The sequence below is a fragment of the Rhamphochromis sp. 'chilingali' genome, assembly GCF_963969265.1.
Source record: "Rhamphochromis sp. 'chilingali' genome assembly, chromosome: 19".
NCBI classification, from domain to species: domain Eukaryota; kingdom Metazoa; phylum Chordata; class Actinopteri; order Cichliformes; family Cichlidae; genus Rhamphochromis; species Rhamphochromis sp. 'chilingali'.
In genome coordinates, this window is record NC_137946.1 from 12,849,277 (window position 1) to 12,876,913 (window position 27,637).

Here is a 27,637-nt window from a genome sequence, read left to right on the forward strand (position 1 = left end):
AGCTGAAATGTTAACAGAGCCTCAATATCACAGCCACGTTTTTAAAGGAGTTTTATTTTTTTGTTTTTCCTGCTTTTGTTTGTTTTGGTTTTTTTTTTTAATTTCTTCTCTTTCCAACCACAGATCTGATGTAATGTACATGATAATTTTTTTTCTCTCTTTCTTTGTAAATAAAACTAATTTTAAAATTTGGATAGCTTCTTGGGATTAAATGGTCACTCTTATACCCCTTTCACTGCAGGAAAATGGTTCAATACTGTTTCCAAATTCACATAATGACTTCAGTTTATTTTAGAGGGTATGTGTCTGCGTCTGTGCGCCTTTGGCAACTAAAGTCATGAACTGCTACATTCCTTGTGATGTGTGTGTGTGCGTGTGAGTGTGAGTGTGAGAGAATATGCCTTTCCTGCTTAGTAAAAAGGCTTCCACTTATTTGGCATAGAGCCTGTTTAGGAAGGGTGAGACTTAATGCTGAGAGTGCGCAACCCTAAAGCAGTATTAGCAGTAAGCTAGCACACCCACCGATTTCACCATGATTCACACTGGAAAAACTTAACATCCATTTTATTCCAACAAGGGACCGACTGTCAGGTCCCAACCAGTTTATTTTTGGCTAGAATGCTCTGAAGGCTTCAAGATTAGGTGTACAGCCAGTACTGAACCGGTTTCCTGTTAGTGGAAAAGGGGTAAAAGTTTACTTTGTGAATAGGATTCATGGAGAAGGTTGTATGAAGTCAATGCCTTGGATCTACTTGCTTCTGACACATTCAATTTTCACACAACATATCTTAATGAAATGCTGTATACCTCTGGACGCTAACATTTAGATAGTGGTGTGATGAGATCCAAGTATATATTGATGGCATTCGATATTTAAGTGGATGTTGTTTTGTCCTTTTTGTATAAGTGTATAATTTTTCTGTGTGCTTATTTATAATAAACTCTTTTAAAATAGGTCTACATTTGTCTCGGAAGGGTAATATTTAGCTTTTGTGTCATCTACAGACTGACTGTTTGACTAGCCAACCCTCACTGACCCTATAAATACTGCTCTTTTTATAAAAATTAGTTGTACTTGCAAATACATGCTGATCCAATAAAGTTAAAGCACATGTACATCAATTCCTTATAAGCCTATTGCCGCATGTTAGATTTTTTTTTGTCTGCCATGTATAGACTAAAATGACAGTGGAGCAGCACTTTTATTTTTGAAACTGGGGAAAGTTCATTATACCCTTCTCAAAAAATAAATAAAGGAACACTTTATATCATATGTGTGGGGGAAAATCATGCTGGATTTCTATTTTAATATAGATTGGGTAATGTGTTAGGAATGAAAGGATCAACCTACAGAGGGCTGGATTCAAAGATACTCTTAAAATTAAAAGTACATTTTACTAAAATTTCACTGTAGCAACTTAGAATTGTACTCAGGAGTTAGACTGGACAGTCTAAGGTGCAACCTGGTGGCATTAGATAGACAGAAACGTAATGTCCCAGAGGAGTTCAGCTGGATTTAGATCAGGTGAACATGGGACCTGTCAATGTATTAATTCTTTCATCCTCCAGCAACTGCCTGCATACTCTCACCACATAAGGCCCAGCATTGTTGTGGACTCAGGAGGAACCCAGGAACAACTGAACCAACGTAGGGTCTTACAGTGGGTCCACAGATTTCAACCCGATACTTACTGGTAATCAGGGTGCCGTTGCCTAATCTGTAGCGGCCTTTGCTTCCATCCATGGACATTCCTCTCAAGACCATCACTGACCTACCACAAAACCGGTCGTGCTGAGCGATGGTGCAGGCAGCATAGCATTTTCCACAGCTTGTCCAGACCCTTTCATGTCTGTCACCTCTTCCCATGTGTGAAAAGCACAAGGCAAAAGTGTTGTACTTTCAATTTCTGGTATTCTATGGCAAATGCCAATCAGGCTCCAAGGGGCTCAGCAGTGAGCACAGGGCCACCTAGAGGACATAGGACTAACTAAGAACCCTCTCTGTTATTTCCCTGACCACATACAGTATGTTTAACTAATTTAATCCAACACTTTGATTAAAAAGTGTTCCTTTTGGTTTTTGAGTAGCGTCCATCCACCAAGCAACAATCCAAAGCAAATGCTGCCCGTCAGCTTTGAGTATGGAGCGAGGAATCCAGGTCATCGTAAAACATTTTTGTTATAATTCTGAAGTTTTAACTGTTGTTTCAATTTATAACTATTGGGATGTATGGAAAAATATGCCTACTGCTAAGTATGTGTGATGGACACGATGGGCAGTGGACTGAATAAGAAGTAAACATTTTTGTCCATTGAGCTGTATGAGACATGTCGCCCTTCATTTTCAATACATGGCCACACGTGCACAAATATATAATCATAGTCATGCAGATGAGTTTAAAAATTAATGCTTCGTTTCAAACACGATGGGGTGCTACTTATTATCATGATTATCTATTTTTATTGCAGTTCTTTGCTCTATTTTCTCCTTTAAAAGTGTATCTCACACACAAGCTGAAATGCTACAGCTGTCAATATGAAAGAAAATAAAGCTACCATTAAAAAAAGTTGTGCTATTCTCTACACAGATACATTTTAAAATGACAAAAATCATTCACTTAACTGCAGGAGGAATTCACACATCACCGCGATCCGTAAGAGTTAGAAGTACCTATATTTCACGTAGTAATGTAGGGCAAATTGAGCGGGTTACTGTGGCAACTGATGGTGCTCGGATCCCCTTTGGAGTGCACTGCGCATGCGGAGTAGTGTCGACACAGACTTTCGCAGACAGGAAGTGTGACCAACTTTTTCCACCATCCAGCCGTACCTCGGCTCTTTACATCACCCTTTCTCAAGTAATCTCATTACTTTCATCGCACACGTATATAAGCAGAGGAGTGGGCTTTACTTTTAGTTTCACCCTGGTTCCGTTTATAACAGCTTTCCTGTCCTCTCACAAACAAGCGTATGCCCCTTTAACTGAGAGAGAGGGGCCGCGCAGTCAGACCTGCGACCGTTTACAGGCTGAGCCTTCCCCTCGCTCCGGGATTCATTCATAAATAAGACATCGTTTCGGCGTGGAAAGGCTGACTTTCTCACTCGAGAGCACCGGATGCGAACAGCGAGCGGGAGTCAGACACTTTCGCCTCCGCGCTCGGCGAATGTGGATCGGGGGCACGGCTGACAGCGCAGAAGTGACTTTCCATGGCTGAGCCCCCTGCTGTTGAGTTCATGTGCGAGTCCGTCAGGAGGCAGCTTGACAAGCTAAGTGCGTTTAGACCAAGTCTCACCATGCTCGCTTCCCCGCACTGTTTCGTGATTTCTACGCGCTTCCTCTTCAGCCGGGGCAGCCTGCTTTAATTAGCTCGCCTCTTCCTTTCTTCTTCTGGTTTACTCTCTACACCCATCGGTCTATCTATATCTATACACATCTATTACTTCCAACAAATGACAGTACATCGGAGGAGGGGTGGACCTGACGTACCGATGGAGCAGTGAGTTATGGCAGCTAAAGAGGAACTGTATGCCAAAGTGACCCCGCGGAGACAGCGCCAGAACCGGCCGAACACCATCAAACATGGGTCCACTCTGGACGTACTGCTGTCCATGGGCTTCCCCAAGACCAGGGCGTGAGTATACGCAGCTTCACACACTGCTCACACCATTAAACACTGTAGAGCTGACCATCAGCAGCCTGTCAAAGTTTTCCTTTATCTGCCTTTCGGCGTCAACACCAGCAGCTGATCAGCAGCATCTCTGCAGCTGGAAGGAGAGGCAGCGAGTCTGCTCAGCTGTGCGTGTTTATTGATACATATTATCGCCCGTGGGGTCTTCTCAGATGACTCCCGTAAAGAAAAATGCTACAGCAGCTTTACACAGTAGGATTTCGGCTTATCTATTGTGCCATGCGTTACTTTTTTTCTTTTCTTTCTGCGGTGCTGCAGAAAGTATTTAGTCCAACAATATGAACGCAAGCTACTCAATCTCAGCTAAAAAAGACAGCAACAATGACTTAAGCTCAAGTGTTGCCTCCCCAGCAAACCAAAGTACGTCTTCTTCCCACTGCTAGGGTAATAAAAAAAATGACAGGAGATGTTTAGTGCTGTCTGAGGCAGTCTTTTTTTTTGCTTTTGTTTTTTTTTCAATGAGAAGCTGACCCCCTGGGCCTCTCTTGGATGTGCCTCTCAATACTTCTTTTCATTCATCCCTGAGCAAAGAAGTTGCCAGGAAACAAGCAGTACTGGCTTGTGATTGTAGTCTGTGGATTATGTAATTATACTGGAAAATGACAATGTGTGATCTGCTTACTACTATTGCACCCCCGCCCTCCCCCCCTCAAAAAAAAAAAAAAAAATCATATAAATAACACATTTTCTTATAAAAAAATGAGGGTTAATCAACAGAAGGATGTGTTTATTGAAACCAGGAAAGAAGAGAAGTTTAAAAAATGGATGCGCAGCTTTGTTAGTGAGTAAAGTTATGAACATTTCTGTCGCTGAGCCTTTTATTTCACTCGAGCCTGTGGGCAAAGGAGCGTTTTATCAAACATGATGTGGTTTGTGTAACCCGACATACTGAAGAGGTGTCAAATTTGAAGTTCTGCACAGAGCTCGGTTTTTACATCTCAGCCTCCTCTCGCTGCGCAAACTCCACATAATCACATAATCTGCAATCATAGAGTCTCTCATTGCTCGCTCTGCCGTTGACTCCCACATTACATATATTTCAGCAGCCTCATCTTCTCACACAAAAGCCTTTCTGTATGTTCAGCCTCTCCCCAGGTATCAAAAGAAAGCTGAAATTACTGCCACAGCAGACAAAAGTGAATTACCTGAGAGCGCCGCGATTAACGTCGAGCTCTGATGCTTGTTTTGCCGTCTGGATCGTACAGATAGAAAACTGTCTGACCATTTAGAACAAGGAGTCAGAATTTAGCAGTGACAGTTGGCAGAGTTTTGCAAGTAGGCCGAAAGTGTTGAACAGTCTTTCGCTTTTGTTTAAGATGCAGCGTCTCCAAAATTAAGCCTTTTTATCGTCTGCAAAACTGGCTGAGGTCATCCCGGCTTTGATCGCTCCAGGCTGAAGCTCTCACTCGTTCTGCACAAAGAACCGATGCAGACAGAGCAACCTGTTTGCCAGGGCTCGCTTCTATTATTGATGACAGACTGATACACTTTGATTTGATTGAGGCTATTACATTCATAATGGAGCAGGATTATTAGGAGCCACTGCCTTCAAGGCTGTCTGGCCTCTCTGGCCTATTTATGATATTAGAAAACAAACATAAAAGGTGTTTTGTGCAACACTAGAAAGCCTCATGAAGTGTGAGGCTCCTTTTTTACTTATATGACTAGTGATACCAAAATATAACATGACATTTTTATATTTTTGGAGCCTAATTACATGTGTGACTGCTTGCGGTTCTTTATCCCATTTTATTTTTAGAGAATCAAATATGCACAGGTTTTACTAACCATTTTCTGGTCTTGAAATAACTGCACACAAAGCTATTTGTTTTTTTTCTCTAAGTGGAACATTAAAGACGTAAAAGATGAGGCGATAATGTCGCTCTGTATCTGATCGATGTGTAAACAGGCAACTGCTTTCGGACACGCTTGTCACGTCTGCTTTATCAAGCGATAATGCAATACGTCCCAGTGTTGTCTCTGTACCACAGACAGCTTTGCAGTAACCCTCTCTAAATGAAATACTCGTGTCAGAAACGGAGAAATCCACGATTAAGACATTTGGGGGCTGTAGTTCGATTCACTTAAAAGTTATCTGTGTTCTGCAGATGTGTTTCAAACGGTCAGAATCTACTCTGACGACCACGCCAGACACGTTGCTGTAAAATATCAAAAATAAACATCTGCTTATTAGGTTTTGTTGTCAGCTTCTCTCCCAGTTGGTATTGTGTGTGGGAGAGGTACTAATAGGAAAATCAGTTATCAGTCATGGCTCAAGCGAACAGCAGCTTCATTGTGCTAGAGTTCTTTTTTTTTTTTCAGGGAGTAGGGAGCATGAATCATGTACACACACGCATACACGAACACGGAGAATTGGGCTTTCTGTTTTAATTGGGCAGCGAGGGGTCTGCTGAGTCATCCAGGAACTGGCTTGTGTAATCAGATAGGACATGGATGGACAGTGGTCTCTCTTTCTCTGCGATAATGGTGTCAGATGGTTGGAAGACGGTTGGAAAACTGAGCCTTACAACACAGACTTGCCATAATAAAAGACCGAGGACATGATATAGAGTTAAGCTCCTTTTATTTGGATACTTTTTCTTTTCTAGAAAATAAAAATGGCAAATATAATTTTATTTTAAATAAAATCTATGCCATAGTGAGCAATGTAAAGGGGCTGGACCTCTACTGAAGACAACTGGTGTATGATCACAGCATCTTTTCTATGGTAAAGAAAAGTGCTGAAACTCTCCATTATGTAGGCTCATCATTAACTAATCCCTCTGCAAAGAGAAGACTTCAAGAGAGAAAAACGTAGAGATTTCAAGGCGCAAAACACTCATCAGCCTCAAGAACAGAAAGGTCATTACAGAGCCGAAAATGGCCAAGCCGATCACTTGACTGACTTGGCCAGTCGAGCATGCATTCCACGTACTGAATGCAAAAATGAAGGCAGAAGTACAAATAAAGAACAGCTACACACAGCTGCAGCAAAGGCCTGCAAAGCATGACAAAGAAAGAATCTTTGGTGAGGTCCACAGACTCCAGACATCGTGCAAAGGATCCTCAACAAGATCTTAAACTGAGTCTTTTTACATTATAGTGTGGGGGGAGGAAGTGCGTGCAAAAATAGCTGTAAATGCAATATCTTTGTTTACCACGTCAACACCTTAAGGGTAAACAAATTCTGCACATGAAACAGAAATTTGTGTCCAAAAATATGGAGCAACTGTGAGTATCGGGCTAGAACTACCGTTTTGTTTTTGAAGCTACAACGAGCCATCTTCTGGACTTTTGGTGATCTTTTGTTGTGATGTTATATCCAAGCTTCTGGCCACTTCCAGATATGGTCTGTATAATTACAGATATTTTGTAAACAATATGTTCTGGGAAATTCCTTGATAAAACATTTGCTTGCATTACTGCCACCGTAGTTAAATATTAACTTTTGCCATGAGTTTATATCCCCAGTATTCTCCGGCCTGCTATACTTTATCAGTAAGGCAGTTGCTCTGTCTTCCTTCCTCTGTCCTGACTTGGATCCTGACTTTTCTCTGACCTCCAATTATCAATAAGTGTGTAACGTCAGAGCAGTGTATTACCTGAGGCTAAATTTGACATAACTATGGTATCGGCTGACTGTAGGTACCTGTGCCGATGGCAGATTTAGGCGCAGTTTTACAGCTCGTGAGAAAGTCAAGAGAGGAATTAAGCTCTTGATTTAAACAAATGATGAACTATGTTAAGAGAAACTACGAGAAACAGACAGCGTGTCTGCGGCTTCTTCATGTCAGCCATGCATGAAGCACAGACCTGCCTTGAAGCAGCTGTAAGAAAAAAAATGTGACTGAAATAGAAACAAATTAGGATATGAGCCAGCATACTAATTCGTTAAAATGCCTTACCTCAGTGTTTATTGTGGCAGTTTGGAGCAACTGAAGCGTGAAGCTGATGACCACAATGCAGCAGAACAAGAACCGCAGGAACAAAGAGCAAAGCGGGGAATTAAAAGAGTAAATAAAATATTTAGACACCCTTTTGCTCACTTTTACTTTCATGCTAACAGGATGTAGACAAACTAGAAGCGGTGAAGGCTTTTGTAATGAATTATGCAGCATGACCACTTCTCAGTCAGAAGGTCTGTGCTTCATCCCAAAAGTCACATAAACTCTCGTGCATCCAGGATTGTCACACAGAATCCAAAATCTGAAATAAAAATATATGTTATGGGGTAATCAGGTGATCAGGTTTTAATAAATGGCGTATTAGAAAATATAACATCATAACTAAACACAAGTTCTAAGAAAATTGCTGCTTTTGAAAGGCTGGGTCTGTCTAATATCTGGCAGTTTAGCATAATAAATGCCATAAATGTGCCCTTCATTTGTTTATTTGGCCTAAATCTGGTGTTGATTGTGAAATAGAATGCAGCCCTTCTGAGCTCCAGTATAAACCCTGACAAATGCTGACCAAAAGCCTCTGTTTTGTATTCCTTAACACGTGCAATTATCTTCAGGCACTGCCATGTCTGTTGGTTTCCGACAGTGTGTCTAAAGTGAAGAGGGCGATGGCACTGCGGTTGCTGCGCTCTAACGTATCTATGCTCAGATAGCATAATATGTGGTAAATTTGTCGTTTCTGTCTTTGTTTCTGTTCTTTCTGTCTGTAAAGGCTTTTGTTTGTTTAAGAGGAAGTCGGTGTGGGACAATGTTCTCTTGCCTGCATCGGTTTCATAACTCCCGCCTCAACCATAGCAGCTACATGCATTAACTTTACTCCCGTGTAACACGCACCAAAGGCATCAATGAGGAACCGTTTAAGTTTAACTGAGGAAATCTTACAGCAGTCACTCAGTGTAGCTCACGAGTACATCAGACGTGTTAGTGGCTGCTTGCAGTAACAAACTCTGAGCTTGCATTGCAGACGGCCAAGAGGAAGTCGCCCATTTCCGGAAGTGGCTTGTGACCTTTAGAGTGTGCTCGTTTGAGGGTTGAAGGGTGGCTGACGCAGGGGATTCGCACGTCTCTTCTGCATTGTAAAAGCCTTTTATACCTCTTGAGTTGCTGTACTTTTTTTCTCAGTAGACAAATGCAAAACTTTAGGAAATGTAAACAGTTAAAAACTCTATTTAGATTAAGCTTGTATTTGTTAACCTGTCGACAGGCCAATTTTAATCTGACCTTTGAGACCTGGAAACAAAATTTTCAGGTGTAATTTAACCCCAAAAAACCCCCAAACTAGAATAAAGATCCTGATTTTAGCTTTCAGAAAGCATCCATGTGCGTGCCAACTGCAACTCTTGAACATTTGCTGTTTTGCTTTGCTTTGCATGACACATCCGCAGACTTTTGATGAATGCTGTGCTATGCGTCACAATTTTGGCACCGAGCCTCACATATTCTTAGTGAAACATTTGCCCTGTGCACTCATTTCACTGACGTCACGGGGCACTAAAAATAGCATGCTAAAACAGCACACTTTGTTTTAGTTGTTTTAGAAGCATTTCTGATCAATTGCTCAAACGGCAAAGCTCGGCGAGCGACTAAACATTAACTTTAGTAACACAAACGGCTCACAGTTCATTAACTGGTGTCAATCTCTGACTTTCTCCGTCAGATCTTGTGGATTTGATGTGTCGATTGTGTGGAAATAATGAAGAGTAGAGGCCCATGTCACGGGCCGTACACTGCTTGCTTTGTACGGCAAGCAGTGTACGGTTAGAGGGGTGATACTGAAATGTTGCTTTGATAGCTCTAAAGAAAGCTCTGAATGTACAACACCAAGAGATCAAAGTATATATATTTATGTATTCTCTAAATTTATTTCTTAATTTTTTTCAGTATTGAGTTTTTGTTTTAATTCAGTTTAGTTTCACTTAGTTTCCTTATTGCACTTCAGTTTTTATTATTTGAAAAAGCTAGTTTTTGTTTAGTTTTCAATATTTTTAGTTTTTGTGTTTGTCTTTTTAATTACTTAAATATTGAGAGTATTTGTAAGGGGCAAGATTTAGGAAAATCCGAATTGGTATTTTAATAAACTGCTCAAAAAAATCATCAGATCTCAGTGGGAAAGTGATCATGCTGGATATCTATACTGATATGAACTACGTAATGTTTTAGGAACACGTTTGATGGAAACGAAAATGATCAACTTAGAGAGGACTGAATTCAAAGACGCCCTGAAAAAAAAGTGAGGTTAGGCGGGTTAGGGGCGACCGTGGTTCAGGGGGTTGGGAAGCTCATCTTGTAACCGGTTCAATCACCAGCTCTCTCTGTCTTGGTCGTTGTGTCCTTGGGCAAGACCCTTCACCTGCCACCTACTGGTGTTGGCCAGAGGGGCCGATGGCGCGATATGGCAGCCTCGCTTCTGTCAGTCTGTCCCAGGGCAGCTGTGGCTACAACTGTAGCTTGCCTCCACCAGTGTGTGAATGTGAGAGTGAATGAATAGTGGAATTGTAAAGCGCTTTGAGGGTCTCGAAAAGCGCTGTATAAATGCAATCTATTATTATTATTATTATTATTATTATTATTATTATTATTTTGCTGAAATGTAATTGCTGCAATTCAAAACCTAATGGCTGCCACGGTGCCGTTGCCTAGCCTGTAGAGGTCTGTGACCCACCACCAAACCAGTCATGTGATGTTAGAGGCAGTATAATTTTCTACATGGCTTTTCCAGATCCTGTACATGTGCTCAGGGTGAACCTGCTCTCATCTTTGAAAAGCACAGGGTGCAAGTGGACCTGCCAATCCTGGCATTTCATGACAAACGCCAGTTGGACTCCACGGTGCTGGGCAGTGAGGACAGGGCCCGCTAGAGGACGCTGAGTCCTCGGGCCACCCTCATGAAGTCTGTTTCTGATTGTATGGTCAGATACATTCACACTAGCGGTTCCTAGCAGATTGCTGCGGTCACCTCTAGTTTGCAAACACAAACACTACAAACACTCACAAGCTGAGATGCCGTAAAACTAAAGAAAGTGTCATTAAAACTTGAAATATCATTTATCATATATAACCTGGCTTCTACACAATATATTATGTTGAGAACCAGTTAGCTACCAATATATCTTTATGTCATGTTATAATGTCATCATGTTGCCTAACAACTGCCTAGCAATGGCTTAAAATATTTATTTGTTGCGGTTATGCACCTACAGCACCTTATAAAAGCATCATATTGTTTTCATTTCAAGCCATTTCAACAGAACAAACAGGCCAAACAACACTGATGCACGGGCATCTACTAGTAGATTAAACAGACAAGATAAAACAAATTAGCTGTAGAGGTGTTAGCAGGCAAATGTCTAAACATTAGTGTGCTTACAACTTTGCGCTGCTTCCACTTTTTGTGCAAAGCAAATTGACCTCAAAGATGTGGCTAGTTTAATAGTGGGATTTTCAAACTTTTCAGGGTCAGAGATGGATCTCTTGATAGAAAATTTTGCAAGGACCTTTTTATAATCCTACCACAGATAGCTGGCTTAGTGTCACTAACTCTAAGGAAACAAAATGCCATAAAGCATCTCTTTCAACATATACAATAAACCTACATAATGGAAATGTTAAGTCGGTGAGCATTATTGCTTTGTTGGCATGAATGCATCAGCCTTGTTGTGTATAAGGATACTTGTAGGCAATGTATCGTGAACTATAATGATGAATCAGCTGTTCCGGCCTCATGTCTGGCGTGGGCTTACCACCCATTTGCATAGTCTGCTAGATTGGCCGAAGGGGAGCCCCTTTCCTCTCCTGATGGGGGCTTTCCTCAGGCTGCAGTCTGGTTTTAGCAGCATCAGTCCTCTCAGCCCTGTGGCTGTAATAAGTGGCAAAAACTGTGTGGCTTGTAAACAGGAAATGTTCATTTGCCTATTGAGTGAAGTCAGGAGGGGGCCCCTGGGAGCATTTAACACATTTGTGTGTGTCCTAAGATGTGTTGATATGCTTCTTTTTTTAACTTCTGTTCTTCATTTGTGGTTTGCTACTTCTTTGGAAATTTATGTAGCTAACCTGCATGGAAAAATATCCAGTTCAGCTGTAATAAATAGTCCGCTGTATGTTTACACGTGTGAAAAACCAGAAACACTGCTGTTTTAACATGCAACACAACACTTTATCTGAAGTGGGCTTAAATGTGGAAACAGGAACTAAACACAGTTGCCATGTGTGGCTGCCATGAAAAGCTGTTTTCTGTGTTGCGTGCAGCCGTGGTGCATGTGCAAATTAAGTTAAAGCTCCATTCAATAATAGTCACTTTCTCTAGTTTCTCACAGAAACTATTACTAATCCAGAGTGCGTTCACTAACAAATATATATACTGGAACGACATAGAAAAACCATTTGAAACATGGAATTAATTCATGGTAAAAGAAAACGCATCGACCACTATAGTCAAAAAGTCTTTGCCTTTTTTGGCATTTAACATTTTTAGTAAGTGAAGGCTGGAATAACTGGTTCAACTATTTTGTTTTCTGTACTTATGGCAGTGTTGTCTTTATTTATCATTCTACTCTAAAGTGGTTAAGGTGCGTATATTTATTTTTAATGAAAAAAATAGACAATATTCTGTCTGTCAAGACTCTACATCTTGTCCTCACTTGGTCTTAAAATTAGTTAAATGTAACCATTATATTATTTATTTAACTTATAGATTCGCCTTTAGCACCAATCCAGTCGTTAAGTCTGACGTCACTAGCCGTGTCTGGGCCTAAACTCCGCTGCAGGTCCATATATCAAACGATCACTATGGCATTACTGAGAGTTGAAAAACTGTCTAAAGTCTTTCATCTTTAATAAAATGATCAGCGTTCTGCTCTCCCAGGTGAGTTTAACATCTAGGCATCCATGAAAACGGAATTTATGACATTCAACGGAGTTAGAAGTTAGAAGCTAGCGAGCTAACTCCCTGCTATCTAAATACAATATAGCATGTCCTGACTACCGGGTTTTGGAAACAAATTAAAATTATCACTTCCAACATAAATGAAGACAGAAAACTAAACAGCAGTGACGTTTGTAGGGTTACTGAAGTTTGGCTAGCTGGTATATAATGATGTGCTACGTGACCGCTAGCGACACAGCTATTTTAGGCCGGGAAATAGGATTCATCATGTCATCACTTAACGACCGGATAACTGTATGACTGTCTCAGTCTCTCACATTGTTGTGGAGGATGTTTGACCCACTCTTCTTTCCAGCGTCGCTTTAGTTCAGCTGACTCTGTAACATTTTGCCATACAGACGACTTCGTGGTGGACTCAACGGCTGCGAGGTGCTAAGGTCCTTTTACTGAAAAACAAGCTGAAATCATCACACCTACACCACTGTGCTTGACAACCAGTATGAGGTGTTTGTCCTTATTAGAAAACCTTCGAAATGTACTCTCTTTTTACCAAGACTGCATCCAAATATCCACACTGATATGATCTACATGGGTTGTGCGACGCCTAGTTCTTGTTATCAGTCATAACCACTCTGTAAAGTAGGCACTCGTCTGAGGTTAGATTATGAAATGCAGACAGGCATGTAGGAATTTGCGGTGGCGAAAGTATACATGACACCTTTAAGCATGTCTGTTGGTGTACTACGACTTCCTTGTGGTCCCGCATGTCAGTCAAAATCAGACCATGAAAGTAAGGCTTTAAAAAAGTTAAAGATATTTCTGAAAACGGCCTCACCACAGCTTGGAAATGATTGCAAGAAATACCAAGAACAACGCATACTTAAATCAGCTCATTTCTTTTTCCAAAACTATTAGAAATGTGGGAAAGTTTAATAAAGAAGGCACCAAATTTGAAAGTGGGGTTTTGAAAAAAGTATTGCTACATTTATAATTTAGTATGAGGATATTTCATTTTCAAAATGTGGAGCAGTTGATTATAATATTCCAATATGAGCGTTAAAAATTGTGGAAAGATTACCTTCTTTATTAAACTTCTGGCGAAGGAATACATCACATGCATGTGATTTCTTGCTTAATCAGTATCTTAATATAAAGATATTCTTTTCTAAGGGAACTATGCATGGAAGAGCTCATCGTGAGAACATTACACTTACAAGTTCCACCAGAGGAGTCACACTAGAGGTTTGAGTGTGAATACTCTGGCCACCTGTATAACGATTCCAAAGTGAGCCATCAAGCACAATCATGAAGAAAAATGGTAGCAAAAAAAAAAAAAAACACAGCACAAACCACAGTGAAACATGCTGCAACGAAGCAAGCCTGGTGGTATTTAGCACGGCTTCCTCACAGGAAGAGGCTCCTCTGTTTCTCCAGGCATGAAAAAACCTGCTCGGTTACTGTTACCTACTTCAGTCGAGGACACTCTCACAAAAGACATTCGGAAATCTCAAGAATTTTATTTATGGATTTAATAAAGGAGGAAAAATCGACAAGTTTCAGGCAGACATATTTCTGAATCGGCTGTTAGCTGAAACGTATGATTTGATCAAACGTGTCAGCATCGATGTTTTTACTTTGAAGTGTTGCCAGAGTCGGTAATGATGTCCTTTTCACGTGGACTGATCCACGAAAAGCTTAAGCTTAAACTCCAATCTTGTGCGTTACATTTTCAAAATACACACATACAAAAAAATCTTTTGTTTAAAACATTGCCCTTTTTAAAAATCTGTGCCACACAGATGAATAAAAAACGGCAACACCATCCTGCTTGATGTTGTGTTATTGTTTATACATGGATCGGGGGTTCTTCTCCTTTGAAAAGCTTTAAAAAAAAGGAAGATTAAATTCAAGTGCCATTGCATCAGTTTGCTCTGTGACTCCGCACTAAGAGCATTACTATTATTTAATATCGCAAGGGTTCACTCTCATAAAATACCAAGGAGATAAGAAGCAAGAATCCAATGTTCCAGCCTGGATTGGATTTTGTGACGTCTCAGTCACATCTGCATGTAATCCCATCATGCCTTCTGAGAGAAAATCCCCTTCTTTTCCTCCTCCACACAGAACCAGGTGGAATCTTTTGAAAAGGACAACTGACTCTCTTTCTTAAAACCTCCTCCTTACAGTGGTGGTGTAGTGCTAAAATAGCATAAATAATAGATTAACCATAGACTAACCAAATTTTTTGACTCTCACTGTAGCTGATATATAACTCAAGTCTTTATGTAGATCTGTGTGAGCCATCTGTTAGGATCCTGTAGGCTTGACGCTCTCAGCGTGCACGCTGTGCTCTTTCAGTGCGCACTGCCCCAGGGTTGGGGGATTTCGCCGTATCTAGGACCCTCTCACTGGGACAAATTTAAAAATAGCTCATTGAGTTCGAACATCAGGGCGGCACAATGAACTCTGTCCGCATCACGCTATAAATTCAGTCAAATGGTGACCATACAATGATGCAGAATACGACCCCTTGTTCAGTTTTATGGCTCATTAGAACTGCCATTAAGAGTACCAACAAGCAAAGCTCTCTTATGTGAGAATAGAGATATCATTTAGAAAAATGTGACATTATTTTGAAGGTTTTGCTTTTAGGGTTATCTGTTGCAATGAATGAGAGCTAAACAGACTCAGAGTTCTGCTTTATTTTCAAGCACCCTACAAAGCTCAAAGGAGATGGAGTTGGGTGGCTTGTAGCTGAGCTTTAAAGCTTAAATGCTACAAAGCAACGTGCAGTTACTTAACATGAATTCCCTGTTGTTTAAACATGAAACTGTCTACTTCCTTTCTTTACTCGTTTATCAGGAATCCAGCTCTTACAGGCTGTAATACCAAGCATAAGATATATTCGACAAAACAGCAAAGTTTATGCTACAGTGCACCAAAGATTTGCAGTGCGTGTATGCTCTGAACCTTCTAAATTACCGTCTCTTGCAGATATAATCTGTGTTAGTCCTCTAAGAGCTGAAGAAACCTCCTTGAATCAGCAAATCCCTTCAGAGGCAGCCTGCGATAACAGAGCTTTTATAAAAAGATGCTAATTAGATTTTGAACACTCGAGAGTAATCATTCAATCAGCTCTCTGTTTCAGGAAAAAAAGAAAGAAATTAGAGTATAAAATGACACAGATAAATCTTGTGGTAGGAACCGTTCATTTTATATCATTTTAGAACCAAAGGCGTTATTTTATCTGTCATTTATAGCAGATCTTGGTATCGTGACACAGGGGTTTTGTTGGCCTACATTTTTAAGCAATGAGACGAGTGATTTGAATGTGTTGTTACCGTACTCGAGTGTGCTCGGCTTCAAGTTCGACCTCAGTTAACACTAACACAGGGAGATGCATCTCCCTGTAGGTGGCCACACCTAACTGATGATAGAACCAGACTGTCCTAGTGCATTCTTAGTTCTTAGCAAAGAAGCTAGCTGCTTCAAGTCAGAGTGTTTCATGAACCTCTGGTATGAATAATGAAAGAATCATTGTGTGCTTTCTGTCTTTTTACTGGTCTCTCTGGATGTTTGTTCTTTGTTCACAGTCACACGGAGACGCAGCAGTCTCTTCCTAATAAATACAGTCCGGAAGAGAAAGTATTGATTTGTGTGGCTGTGCTTTGATCTCCCCCTCTTGCTTTCTCTTCCTGTTTTGCAGCCTAAAAGCTCTGGTTTCGACAGGAGGGAAAAACGTCCAGGTGGCTTGTGACTGGTGAGAGCAACACATGTGCACACTCATATTTACGCTCCCTGTTGTTATTGCTTAACAGGAAATCAAATGGATATTCTTGACATGGCAAAAATATACTGACCTAATGTAACATTTTATTGACACATCAGATTGCATTTACAACCATCGCTGCCCTCTGCTGGACATTAGCTGCTCCTTCCTTTTTATCTTCCATTATCACAGCTTTTTTTTCTCCCTCTTTCCACTTGACGTGATCTTGGTCACTCCAGGCTCTTTTCCCATGTCGATGACCCCTTCCTGGATGACCCTCTACCCAGAGAGTATGTGTTATATCTGCGACCAAGTGGGCCACTGCTCCAGCAGCTCACGCACTTCTGGAAGCAGTCCCGCCTGTCTTGTGGCAAGAACAAGGCACACAACATCTTTCCCCACATTACCCTCTGCCAGTTCTTCATGGTCAGTCTCAACTTCCTGTGTGTGTGTGTGTGTGTGTGTGTGTGTGTGTGTGTGTGTGTGTGTGTGTGTGTGTGTGTGTGTGTGTGTGTGTGTGTGTTTAAATTATTTGTGCTCACCCAGAGGAAGTTGTTTTCAGTTTCTGCAAATGTACAGTAAACATTTAATGTATGCTGTCACATTTCCGCGTGAAGCTTGCTGCAGAGAACGCAGTGAACAGTTTAGAACTGAAAGAAGTGCTTGCAAATACAACATGTTAGATTTGAGTTTGCTGGATTGGTTAACCTCCTGTAACCTCTTTGTGGTCTTCAAATTTAAAATCTGTCCCTCAGTTGTTAGCTAACTTATGACCCAAGTTCCTCTTTGTTAAAGCATTACGTCTATGTGTAGAATTTCAGCCCAATTTCTCCCAGTTCAAAGCCTTGCATGCATAGACGTGCATTGTGAGACAGGATTTGAAAGTGGTGAGTGTCACAGATGTCAAGGTGCGGAGCTGAGCAACTGAAAACTCTACTGTAAACATCATGGTAGTCAAAGGGACTGTGAGAAGAAGACCTTTGGGGCCAGTCAGGAGAAAGTCAGAGTTGCAAGCAAAGCAGATTTCCTGGAGGTGTCACAAGTGGGAGAGTGGTGTTAGGTTTGGTAGACAGGTAGAGCTGGATGTCATCAGGATAACAGTAGAAGCTTATATTAAAAAGTTGATTAAACTTACAGAAAATATATTCAGTGGAAATAAATAAGTATGTATGTAAGTATATTTGCACTAAACTCTATATTTGCCCATGTACAGATTGTTTCTGAGATCACTAGCAATGACAGAGTGTTCAGTATATCACTGAGTTTCCTGTGTTGTTATCTCCTTTACACTCAGTGTACTGATGCGAAGGTGGAGGCTCTGTCCGATGCTCTCCAGACCACCATGGCCAAGTGGAAGGGTCGCATACCTATGCCCCTCCCCCTGGAGCTCTATGTCTCCTCAACCTTCATTGGTCTCTTCGTGGAGGAACAGATGGCAGAAGTTCTGAAGAGTTTTGCTGCTGACTTTGCCACTGAAGCCGCATCAAAAGCAGGTTCAAGTCCTCTTTTTCCCTTTGGTTAAGAGGTTATACATGAACGCTGTCTTGCAGACGCAGTGTTGGATACTAATGCTCCCAGGCTCTCTGCAGCAATGATTTAGTTCAAAGGAGTAGACAGACATTTGCATGCCTAATTGCTTTCTGACTAAGAGTTTTATGAAAGGATCAATACAATTCTCTCTTGCTTATCCCATGTATTAGAATTATTTGGGCAGAACTGCTTAATGTATTATTATTTGGGGCTTGGTTCGCTAGTTGATACCATATCCTGGAAGTTCCTTTGCCTGGTTAAGAGAGTCCATCATGTAGCCATTGACGAAAAACTACAACCATGGAACTGTATCATGGTACAGAGCCAGGCTAGCTAATAGTAACATGAGAGATAGGCTGTATGCTATCGTCAAGGTTAAAGGTCAGAAGTGGTACTAGTATTTTCTATATTTTCAACTGGTGCATCCCAAGAAACCCTTAACTTTTGCATGGAAAAGGCACATATTAGAGTTAGGCTTAATATGGTTGGGCTGAATTGGGGGTACTTGTAGGCTTTGGAAAGATGCTGAAGGCCAGGATCCAGGTTTTCCCACATAAATATACCACTGTGACACGATCTGTAGTGTTAATTACTTTACCTGCCAGTGCTTTTATTATTGTGGATAACTGGTGTGTATATGCTGTTCTTTTTTTATCCTTAATCCAGATGTTCATGTTGAGCCCCATAAGAAACAGCTTCATGTCACGTTGGCTTACCACTTTCAAGCCAGTAGCCTTCCGGCTTTGGAGAAGCTAGCCAAAAATGTTGACGTGTCTGCAGGGTGTGACTGGCTGGCCGTGCTCTTCTCCAGGGATATTCGGTTTGCTAATCACGAGGTACACTCTCATTTAGTGCCATCTCTTAACAAGCATGTTTCCGCTCCTCAGTTGTAGCTCGGGCACTTGAAATTGCTGCCGTCTTAATGGCTCTTAATCATCTGGCCCCCCGCAGACACTGCAAGTCATGTACCCGTACATGCCTCAGAACGATGACGAGCTGGAGCTGTTGCAAGGAGACTTTATTTTCATGTCTCCGATGGAGCAGAGCACCGCTAGCGAAGGCTGGGTGTTTGGTAGTTCGCTGAGTACAGGGCTGTCCGGCCTCCTGCCTGAGAACTACGTCAACCGTGCCGATGAGTCTGATACATGGGTCGTCCATGGGTAAGGAAGGGAAACAGGGTTGCTGTGCCCTTTTTAAAACTATTAACAATTTAAATCATTTGTGTTTTGTTTTTTGTTTCATTCTCTAGGTCTTTCTCCTTTCTTAACTGTGCCTCTCCATCGAACTCTAGCAGCACTGTTGGTGGGCTATTTTTTGATGGACAGCAAAATGACAGTTTACTTGACAGTCTTGTGGATCCTCCCAGCCTTCCAGGCCTCTGTCTTCCTATGCAGGTACAGCCCGTGTTAAAGTAAAAAAAACAAAAACAAAAAAACACCACAAAGAGTTTGTTAATGACAATAATTACTGCGTGGGCTCCTAGCAGAGGCTCCAGATTAGTGCATGTTGTCTTTAATGACTCACAGTTTCAAACAATTCTAATCGTAGGTGTCAAGACCAGCTAGTCAGCCGTCCCTGTCCAAGATGAGGCTGTTTGTGTGTCGCCATGGAGAGAGGATGGATGTGGTGTTTGGCAAACACTGGGTCACTCAGTGCTTTGACTCCAAAGGTAAGGGTTTAATAGGGGGATGACCATGTTTTTTACACATCAGTATGGCATTAAATACGTTTAACTTGATTTATTATATTTTATTTGTGTTGTGCAGGCAGATACATTCGCTCTAATCTCAACATGCCAACCAGTCTCCCAGCTCGAAGTGGTGGGCACCGGGACTTTGATAAGGATTGCCCAATTACTGTCTTTGGCGCCACACAGGCCCGTCTTGTTGGTTGGTATATTTTACTTTTATATCATTTACCAGTGTAAAGCTATCTGAGATTCTGAAGAATTGAGCTTTTTAAGACTGAAATGTTTTATTTCCCATACTACATGACATTCTTGCCTGTGGAATCACACTGTATTTTGTCCTATCTCAGGGGAAGCCCTGTTAGAAAGCCATACAACAATAGACTTTGTTTACTGCTCTCCTTCTCTTCGATGCATTCAGACTACTCAGCACATTCTTCAAGGTAGGACCTCATCTTCACAGGCGTCAGTGTACTGACACCAGCACCTACTCAGCTTCTTTCTACTGTGTGATATTTTCAATGTTAGCTTTGAGTCATAAATCTTTAGTTCAGGTCTTATCACAGTGAGGCTTTTCTAGGTCCATTTTATAAAGTGTAACGGGACCTTCGTAGTATTTAGACACATCAATATGTCTGCTTTAAAAAGGCAAATCCTTTTTAAAGGTTACCTCGTTTGCACATATTTATACATTTCCTTTACATTTTACTCCAAAAAGAGTAAGTCTCAGTTCAACTCTCTGCCAGGTCTCCAGCAGGACGGAAAGACAAAAATCCGTGTGGAGCCAGGATTGTTTGAATGGACCAAGTGGGTTTCAGGTACATGTTTACCTTCCTGGATCCCTCCAGCTGAGCTGGCTGCTGCTAATCTGAGTGTGGACACAACATATAGGTACACAGCAACACTAACACTATGGAGGTTGTGCTGTTTTCTCTGATCCTACAATCTACTTCACCCCTAGTATCTATTTCGTTTTTCTCCTAGACCTCATATTCCCATAAGTAAATTGACAGTTTCAGAGTCCTATGACACCTACATCAGCAGGAGCTTCCAGGTGACCCGAGAGATCCTGACTGAGTGCAAAAACTTGGGTAAAGTATAATAATTAACATGTATCCAGGATTTTTAAGTAATTGCTTAGTAAGCATTAAATGTTGCCAACATTCACAGGTTAAAACAGCCACTTTATGTAGATAAAACTGTAGTTTTCAGTGTTGTACTTTTAAACTTCTTAGCTAGACTTTTTAGCTCGTAAAACACGCGTATCCAAGAAACTAAACATCATCAATGGCTTAGTTTGGGACAGAAAGCTTATGGTATCTGAGGAATGTGACTCTATGTTCTCTACCTCTTTCACACAGGAAACACGGTCCTGTTTGTGGCCCATGCTTCCTCCCTGGAGGCCTGCACTCGCCAGATACAAGGCCTCAACCCCCAAAACTCCAAGGACTTTGTCCAAGTTGTTCGAAAGGTCAGTGTAGCGTTTCAGTTTCGGCGCTTCTTTGATTTCCTTTGTAACTTCTCCCTTTCCCAATGCTTTTTTTGGACAACATGCACATCTGTGTCTTCTTTTGTCCAGATTCCTTACTTGGGATTTTGCAGTTGCGAAGAAATGGGAGAGACTGGGGTGTGGCAGCTGGTCGACCCACCGATTCTGCCTCTGACACACGGGCCCAATCACAGTTTCAACTGGAGGGAAATGCTAATGCAAGATTGAAGGATTTGCTCTTTGGCTCTCTTATCTTGAACTGCTGAACAAAAAGTGGCTTCCATCAAAAGACATCATGCAAAAAACAAAAAGAAAAAACAAAAAAGAAGCGCATAAATGAAGGCAAATGTATTCAAACACACTGCTCAGGAACGGGAATGTACAGTTTGTGTGGAGATTACAGAAAAATGTGTTACAGTTTGGGCGGGACTTTGCTGCATTATCCTCAGCGATATACTTGTTAACCCAAAATGTAGAGGTGCTGCGAGGAATGCAGATGGCTGTTTGATTTGTTGATGGTTGCCGATGAATCAGGTTTTATGTCACGAGAGGGTGCGTCATTAAACTGTGTCTGCAGGCCCCTCTTTGGCAGAGAGGGGAGTGGGTGACGACTTTGTGTTCTGCTGCCTTCTCACACACTGTGACCAGAATTAGTTGAGAAAGACTTGTGTATCAGAAAAACTATATTGCCGTGGGTCAAAAATAACTATTTAACTTGTAGCTGTGACCCTCTGGTGAAAAAAAACAAACACAAAAAGCACAAAAGAAATGTTGACAATCAGACAGGGAGGAACTGATCTTCATCGTTTTTTGGTGCTCAGGTGGGTAGCTTGTTATAGGTTTGATTCCTGTAAAATGTCATATCATTTTCTTCTGTGTTGACATTTACATGGCCACATGACTCATTTAATCTTGCTGTAAGCCATGGCCTATGGGATTTGTCTGGAGACAACCAAGTCAATATGACCAAGAAAATTTATATGATAATATACAGAATGTTGCTGTGTTGTTGTTTTTTATCGACTGAACCTTCTGCTTGCTTTCTCTGACCACGACAGTACTTTTTCGACAATGTGATGAATTTTACTTTTTCTGGATTACATAAGATATCAGTTATTTGCTGCATGAATCTGAAAATCCACCGATACTCTAAAAATTAATAAAACAAGGTTGTGGAGCTACGAAGGCCAGCATATATCAGCCCTCCATGTCTTCTGTAAAGACCTTACTCCCTCTTCTCGTGCAGCAAGAAAACGAGCATAAGTGGACACTGCAGTGCAGTAGAGCAGTGCTGCCAATATCCCCTTACTGTAAACTGTCTGCACAAATGCATATCAAATAAGTTTAGTTGCTTTAGGGTTTATTCTGTACCAGTTGCAACATCTGATTTGTTTTTAAAACAGTAATGAATACAGGGACATCAAACTCATTTTACACTTTGATATTAAATCTCTGAGCACAGGTTTAATGTATTTGTATTTTATGTTATGTATGTGTGGTGCTTTTGCACCACTATATTTTGGATACAATGTACTCAACACCATTTATTTGAAGGCTTTAGGTTTTTCTTGTGTTGCAGATAAATTGCATTTTATTAGAGCAAGCTATTCAGCAACATATAAGTAATTAAAATTATTAAAGAGACATACACATGAATGTATAATTATGACAATATGTATAATAATAATATGTATGAGTCTGAAAATTGCCATTCTACATAATTAGTACAGGTACTATTTGAGGTACCTGTACTATATATGTACTTCAGGTATTTTAATGTTTGATTATACAAACTGAGTACTGTTAGGCTACCAAGTAAGGTTGTAATTTTTACTAAAGTAAAAAGTCTGAATGCTTTTTTCCACTTTAAAACAACTGTCCACCGCAGAGTTATATTTAAAGTCTTGTGCAGAACCCCTGCGCATGAATCTGAAAATAATTCTTTTCTATGCTAACTTTATTTCTGATTAAATATCTGGATTTCCTGGAGCCCCCTGTGCCACCCTATTTTTTTTAAACCCAGTGGCATACATCTCTGATTAAAAACACTTGTGCAAGTCATAAACGAAAAGGAACTAGTTTTTTGCAGATACTTAGACCATTCACACATTTTATTTTCAGACATCATGCTGCCAGTTGTGGTTTATAACATTTCAGACTTCCGTTTCTTTCAATTGCCTACTATGAACCTTGCACTGCCTGCAAAGAGGATTTCTTGCTTAATGTGTGAAATTTATCAACATTTTATGAATCTGAAATATTAATTTAGGACATAGTATTATTTGTGAGTTTATATAATTCTTCTATGCTAGCTAAAAGTAATTGCGCTAACCTGTTCACCTGAATTTCCTCCTAATTGTTCGAGGCGCTTAGTATAATGCACTTTTAATAGTGACGAAACTTTAAAAACTACATTTTATTTTAAATCCGTGGGACCACTAACAATATCTTAAACTCACTACAGGTTAAAGCGCACAGGTGAAAAGCACCTGGGACATGAATAACTACTGTATTAGCATGGTAGCCCCACAAATGAAACTTTCTAGCTAATACAGGCTCTTCCACGTGATATGAGAAGCTGAGGAGGATATAAGGTACGTTTGATTTATGGCCTACTGCTCATTGCATAGTCTAGTTGTCAGAGTAGTTAAAGCCGATATAGTGTATAGCAAATATTACATTAACAGTATATCTTGTAGTATGTTAAGAGGATTGAAGATTCAAGAGTCAGTTGCTACAGGTGGCGCAAAAAAAGAGACTTAACATAAACATACTGACATAGTATAAATAGAAATACAATAATTAAACACAATTTACTGACATGTAGTAAAAAGTAGAAAGTGTGTGTATACACACACATATATACACATATGTTTATGTCTACGCTATTTACAGGCTGTGCGCATGTCTATGTAAAACGTATTCAAGAGGGTTGTAATTGTGTGAAGCTGAGCAGTATAAAGTGCACTTTACATGAGTTATTTAGCACATTATAAAATGTATATAAAGAAATATGTCAGATTGAAGCAACATAGCTCAATCCGCCTTACAGTGTTTTAGATACTGTCATATGAAGTGCCTTTAGTTTCAATTCTTGCTGTAAATATGTAGCCTCAAACCTTTTTTTGTTGTTACTGGCTTTTTTGACAACTGTAGGGATTATCTAAGGATATGCATCTTGTTCTAAACTGTATAAAAAACGGAATTATTACAGAATTTTAAATATAAATTATCACTAGGAGTAAATTGAGTGCTTCTAAAATCTTTGTCTGCGTTGCCCGCATTTCACTCACACTTAAACTCTTGGCATGCAACACAGCGCCTTCTAGCACTCACGCTAGATGGCGCTGTTAAACCAATCTCAGAGTCCCGCGTAGTCAGTTACTCACAGGCTCACGAACACTATGAGCCAGCAATTTCTAAATTCTGCCCCGGGTAACATGTAGATTAACACTGATCCTGGTGTTTGATTTGTTTTGCCTCAGAGAGCTGTGTGTTGGGCCTGAGTGGCATTTAAACTAATTCAGTTGTAGGTTCCCTGCACTAAAATCTAAGAAGAAAAATAGGACTTTATCTAAAATTGTCAAATGTAGTTTTTTGACAGTGAAAATTTTTATTTTTTTAAATTGGGAATCGGAAAAACATGGATTGTTTTACTTAGCAGCGATTACTTAACAATTGCTTTTGATTGTTATTAATAATACATTACGAAGTAGTGTAAAAGACTAATGTTTAATGATAGCTGATCAACACATCATAAAGAAAACATCTACACAAAAACAGCACAGTAGATATTTTTTAGGGCTTACTGGTTCGGTTATGATGGTTTACATTTCATGTATACATTCTTTGGTAAGGCGCTGAGGGTAGTCGCAATCTTGACCAACATCCCTTTAAGTATTCTGCAGGTGTTCATAACTTGATCACACATGGAAATAATCTCAGTCTATTAGTTAATTAATTTAGACAAATTAATGTTCAATTCAGCACAAAGAAATGCTTTAACAAAAGTCTGTAAACACAGTTCTATCCTCTCCGTTGGTGCAGAGGTCAAGCACAGGCAAAGAAAGAAACCATGCAGAAACTGAGCAGATATTTTTGTTCAGAGGTGCGCGATTAGGCCTCGGCCCAGTATGCATTCTCCTTCGTCGAGTTATGCAGCCGCTGTGCTACACTTAAGATTGAATAACTAACTAATTGGGGTTAGGGTTTGGAAGACCTTAATTTTTAATGCTGAACAATGAATTGGTATTTTTAAAAAGGATTTCTTCCTTTATGCATGTATTTTCTATCAAATGAGTCTTGAAACATCAGTATGATTTTTTAAAACTTATTGTGTTATTACTACTTAGATAATCTCTTAACTATATGAGCTGTTTTTATACATCGAATTTTTAAGTCTGTCCTTCTTTCCTGTGAAAGCGCATTAAAGTTTTGGGTTTTTGGGGGGAACTTTGGGCATGGATTGCAGTGTTGAAACTGGAATATTAATTTAGTCGTTACGGTGATTATAATGTGAAACAGTTACCTGTTTGCACATCTGTCTGGCTTTCATTTTGCAGTTGTGTCAAATTAAACTCAACTCACTCTTGTGTGAGATATCCTGCTCTTCAGTTGCTAAATGCTCCACTGTGTTCACAAGCTGTTTTCCTGCTTTGACTGTGTGCTGTTTGAGCAGACCACTTAAAGTGTTTTCCAGAGCTTTTTGACTAAAAAAAGGGTTTTTGGGTGGGAGCAGTGAATCAAAACTGTGGAGCTGCCAGCTTTAAAACCCAAACGGTAAGCTGAAAAATGCTAAAACGAAGTTAAAAACAGAGGTTTGTGACTTCTTCCATTAGAGATAAGTGCTATGAAGACTTTCACAGTCCAATATTAAGGTGATCTGTAAATAATAGAAGAAGATTGTCGTTGATGAATATTTATGGGCTTGATTATAATGTAGATTTTACTCTGGGTTACATGTGCCACAATTACATTGCTGGTCTTTTTTTATTTGTGTCCTCCGTCTAAACTTTTTGGAATTCAGAGTCATTGTGAGAGGTGTCTCTTGGCAACTTTGAAGGTCTTCAGACACATTGCAGAACAGCATTGGCAGTTTGCAAGTGGCTGTCATAAGTCCTTGGGCCTTCGTGTTGGCAATAACATGAACCAGATTACTGGGGGTCCTGACATATAGCTAAGTCAGTTTGGAAAAGAGTCAAAATTCTTGCTCTGTGTAGCGCCCTGGCTAGTTTATGACAAAACCAAGAATTATAAAAAAAACATTTTTATTTCAGTCATTTTTATTTCAGTCATGCTTGACAGCATGACATCAAATGTGAAGTCATTGGCTTGTCACTCGAGCAAAGCAGCTCTAGCAAATAAACATGAAAATGTCAATTTTTCACAGAAGCACAAGCTTAGGATTAGGCAACCAGTTCCTGCAGAGCTAGTCATTCTGACCAGCGATAAGGTTGGACACAGCTGTCACGAGTTAAGTGAGGCCATAACACATCATCACGATGAGCTGAAGTGCCTGCAGAGTACAAGAACAGAAAAACATGGATATACTGTACTGTTACAGATTGACGGATGTCTTAGTGTTAGTGCTTCTCAGTGTGGGGTACAGTTATTAATCGACTTTGGATATGTGGATGGACTTAAGCGCAAACATCATCAATCATAGTGGTAGCAAATGAACAAACATTTTTGAGAGCTAGCAGAAGCTATTTGAAAGCAGCATCCCTCCGAACAAAAACTTTTCCAGGAGCCTTCACCTTTACTGATTTATTAAAACAGGTTTCACCATCATCATGGCGAGCATTCGCATCTGCTCTACTGAGCACACAATGCAAGCCGTTACTATAGTATAACTATACTATAGTCTAACTAACTAGTCAGTCGTACTGAAAATTCGTAAGAAAGGTCAGTTAATGTGAGAGATTTCTAGCTGTTTGCCAGGATTAATGCAGCATGTGAAATATATGACATATGGCCATGCTTATAGGTCTTTGATTATACAGATATTTTTCATTCATGTATCTCTGTGACGAGTCACCTGAAATTGTGTCAAAGGATCATGAAATCTGGGCTATTTAAAGTAGAGCAGCTAAAGGATTACTGTGCATATAAAGTGTGTATCTTTTTTTCTCCGCACCACTGAAAAGACAGAAGCAAGCAAAAGGTTTGAGCCTTTTTTTTAAGGATTTAAAACGCTCGTGAAAATTCAGTTTGACTGTTTCTGATTTTTATGTCAATAAAGAGGATCGTACTTTTAAACAAGTGTGGATAAAAACAAACATTTCACACTGTTTTGCTCTGCTTTGTCGTACAGAAGCAGTTCGGTGTTTTTTTGGTTTTTTTGTAACCAGGAAAAGACGACAGTTCTGCATTGTGCGTTGAACCGTTAACAGGAAAAAGTTGAAGAAAAAGAAACTTCTGAGCCCCTTTCTCTTTGTGTCTTGGAGCTGTTTAGGAGAGAGGGAGGGGAGGTGCGTGGAGGGGGAGGAGGAGGAGGAGGTAGGTGGAGTAAGGTTGGAGTTCCACACAAGGGGCGAACTGCTGGCAAAGGAGCTGTTTTATACTGTGCTTCTCTAAGCTGTCTATGCCTTCTCTGTTTGTGTTCACTGGGGGTCTGCGTGCACCTGTGTGTT

At 40.3% G+C, this 27,637-nt stretch overlaps 1 protein-coding gene across 2 annotated transcripts; it reads left to right on the plus strand.

Moving 5' to 3' along the window:
- The first annotated feature begins 2,787 nt into the window (after positions 1–2,787).
- On the plus strand, positions 2,788–22,991 carry ubash3ba (ubiquitin associated and SH3 domain containing Ba). 2 transcript variants are annotated; one of them, XM_080867702.1, is made up of 15 exons: positions 2,788–3,271; positions 3,458–3,632; positions 16,237–16,290; positions 16,539–16,725; positions 17,594–17,792; positions 18,496–18,665; positions 18,781–18,989; positions 19,079–19,223; positions 19,378–19,498; positions 19,596–19,718; positions 19,867–19,959; positions 20,263–20,407; positions 20,501–20,607; positions 20,878–20,987; positions 21,096–22,991. In XM_080867702.1, the coding sequence occupies exons 2-15, from the start codon at positions 3,505–3,507 to the stop codon at positions 21,231–21,233; spliced, it is 1,929 nt and encodes a 642-aa protein (XP_080723828.1). In that variant the 5' UTR covers positions 2,788–3,271; positions 3,458–3,504; the 3' UTR covers positions 21,234–22,991. The 2 variants fall into 2 exon arrangements, with proteins under 2 accessions (XP_080723828.1, XP_080723827.1); XM_080867701.1 differs by having other exon boundaries at positions 2,788–3,632; positions 21,096–22,990.
- Positions 22,992–27,637: the final 4,646 nt, after the last annotated feature.

Coding starts and splice junctions, on each gene's coding strand:
- ubash3ba (XM_080867702.1), top strand. CDS start 3,505: ATGGCAGCTAAAGAGGAACTGTATGCCAAAGTGACCCCGCGGAGACAG. Junction 16,291..16,538: donor GTCCAGGTGGCTTGTGACTG/GTGAGAGCAACA, acceptor TGGTCACTCCAG/GCTCTTTTCCCATGTCGATG. Junction 17,793..18,495: donor TGAAGCCGCATCAAAAGCAG/GTTCAAGTCCTC, acceptor TCCTTAATCCAG/ATGTTCATGTTGAGCCCCAT.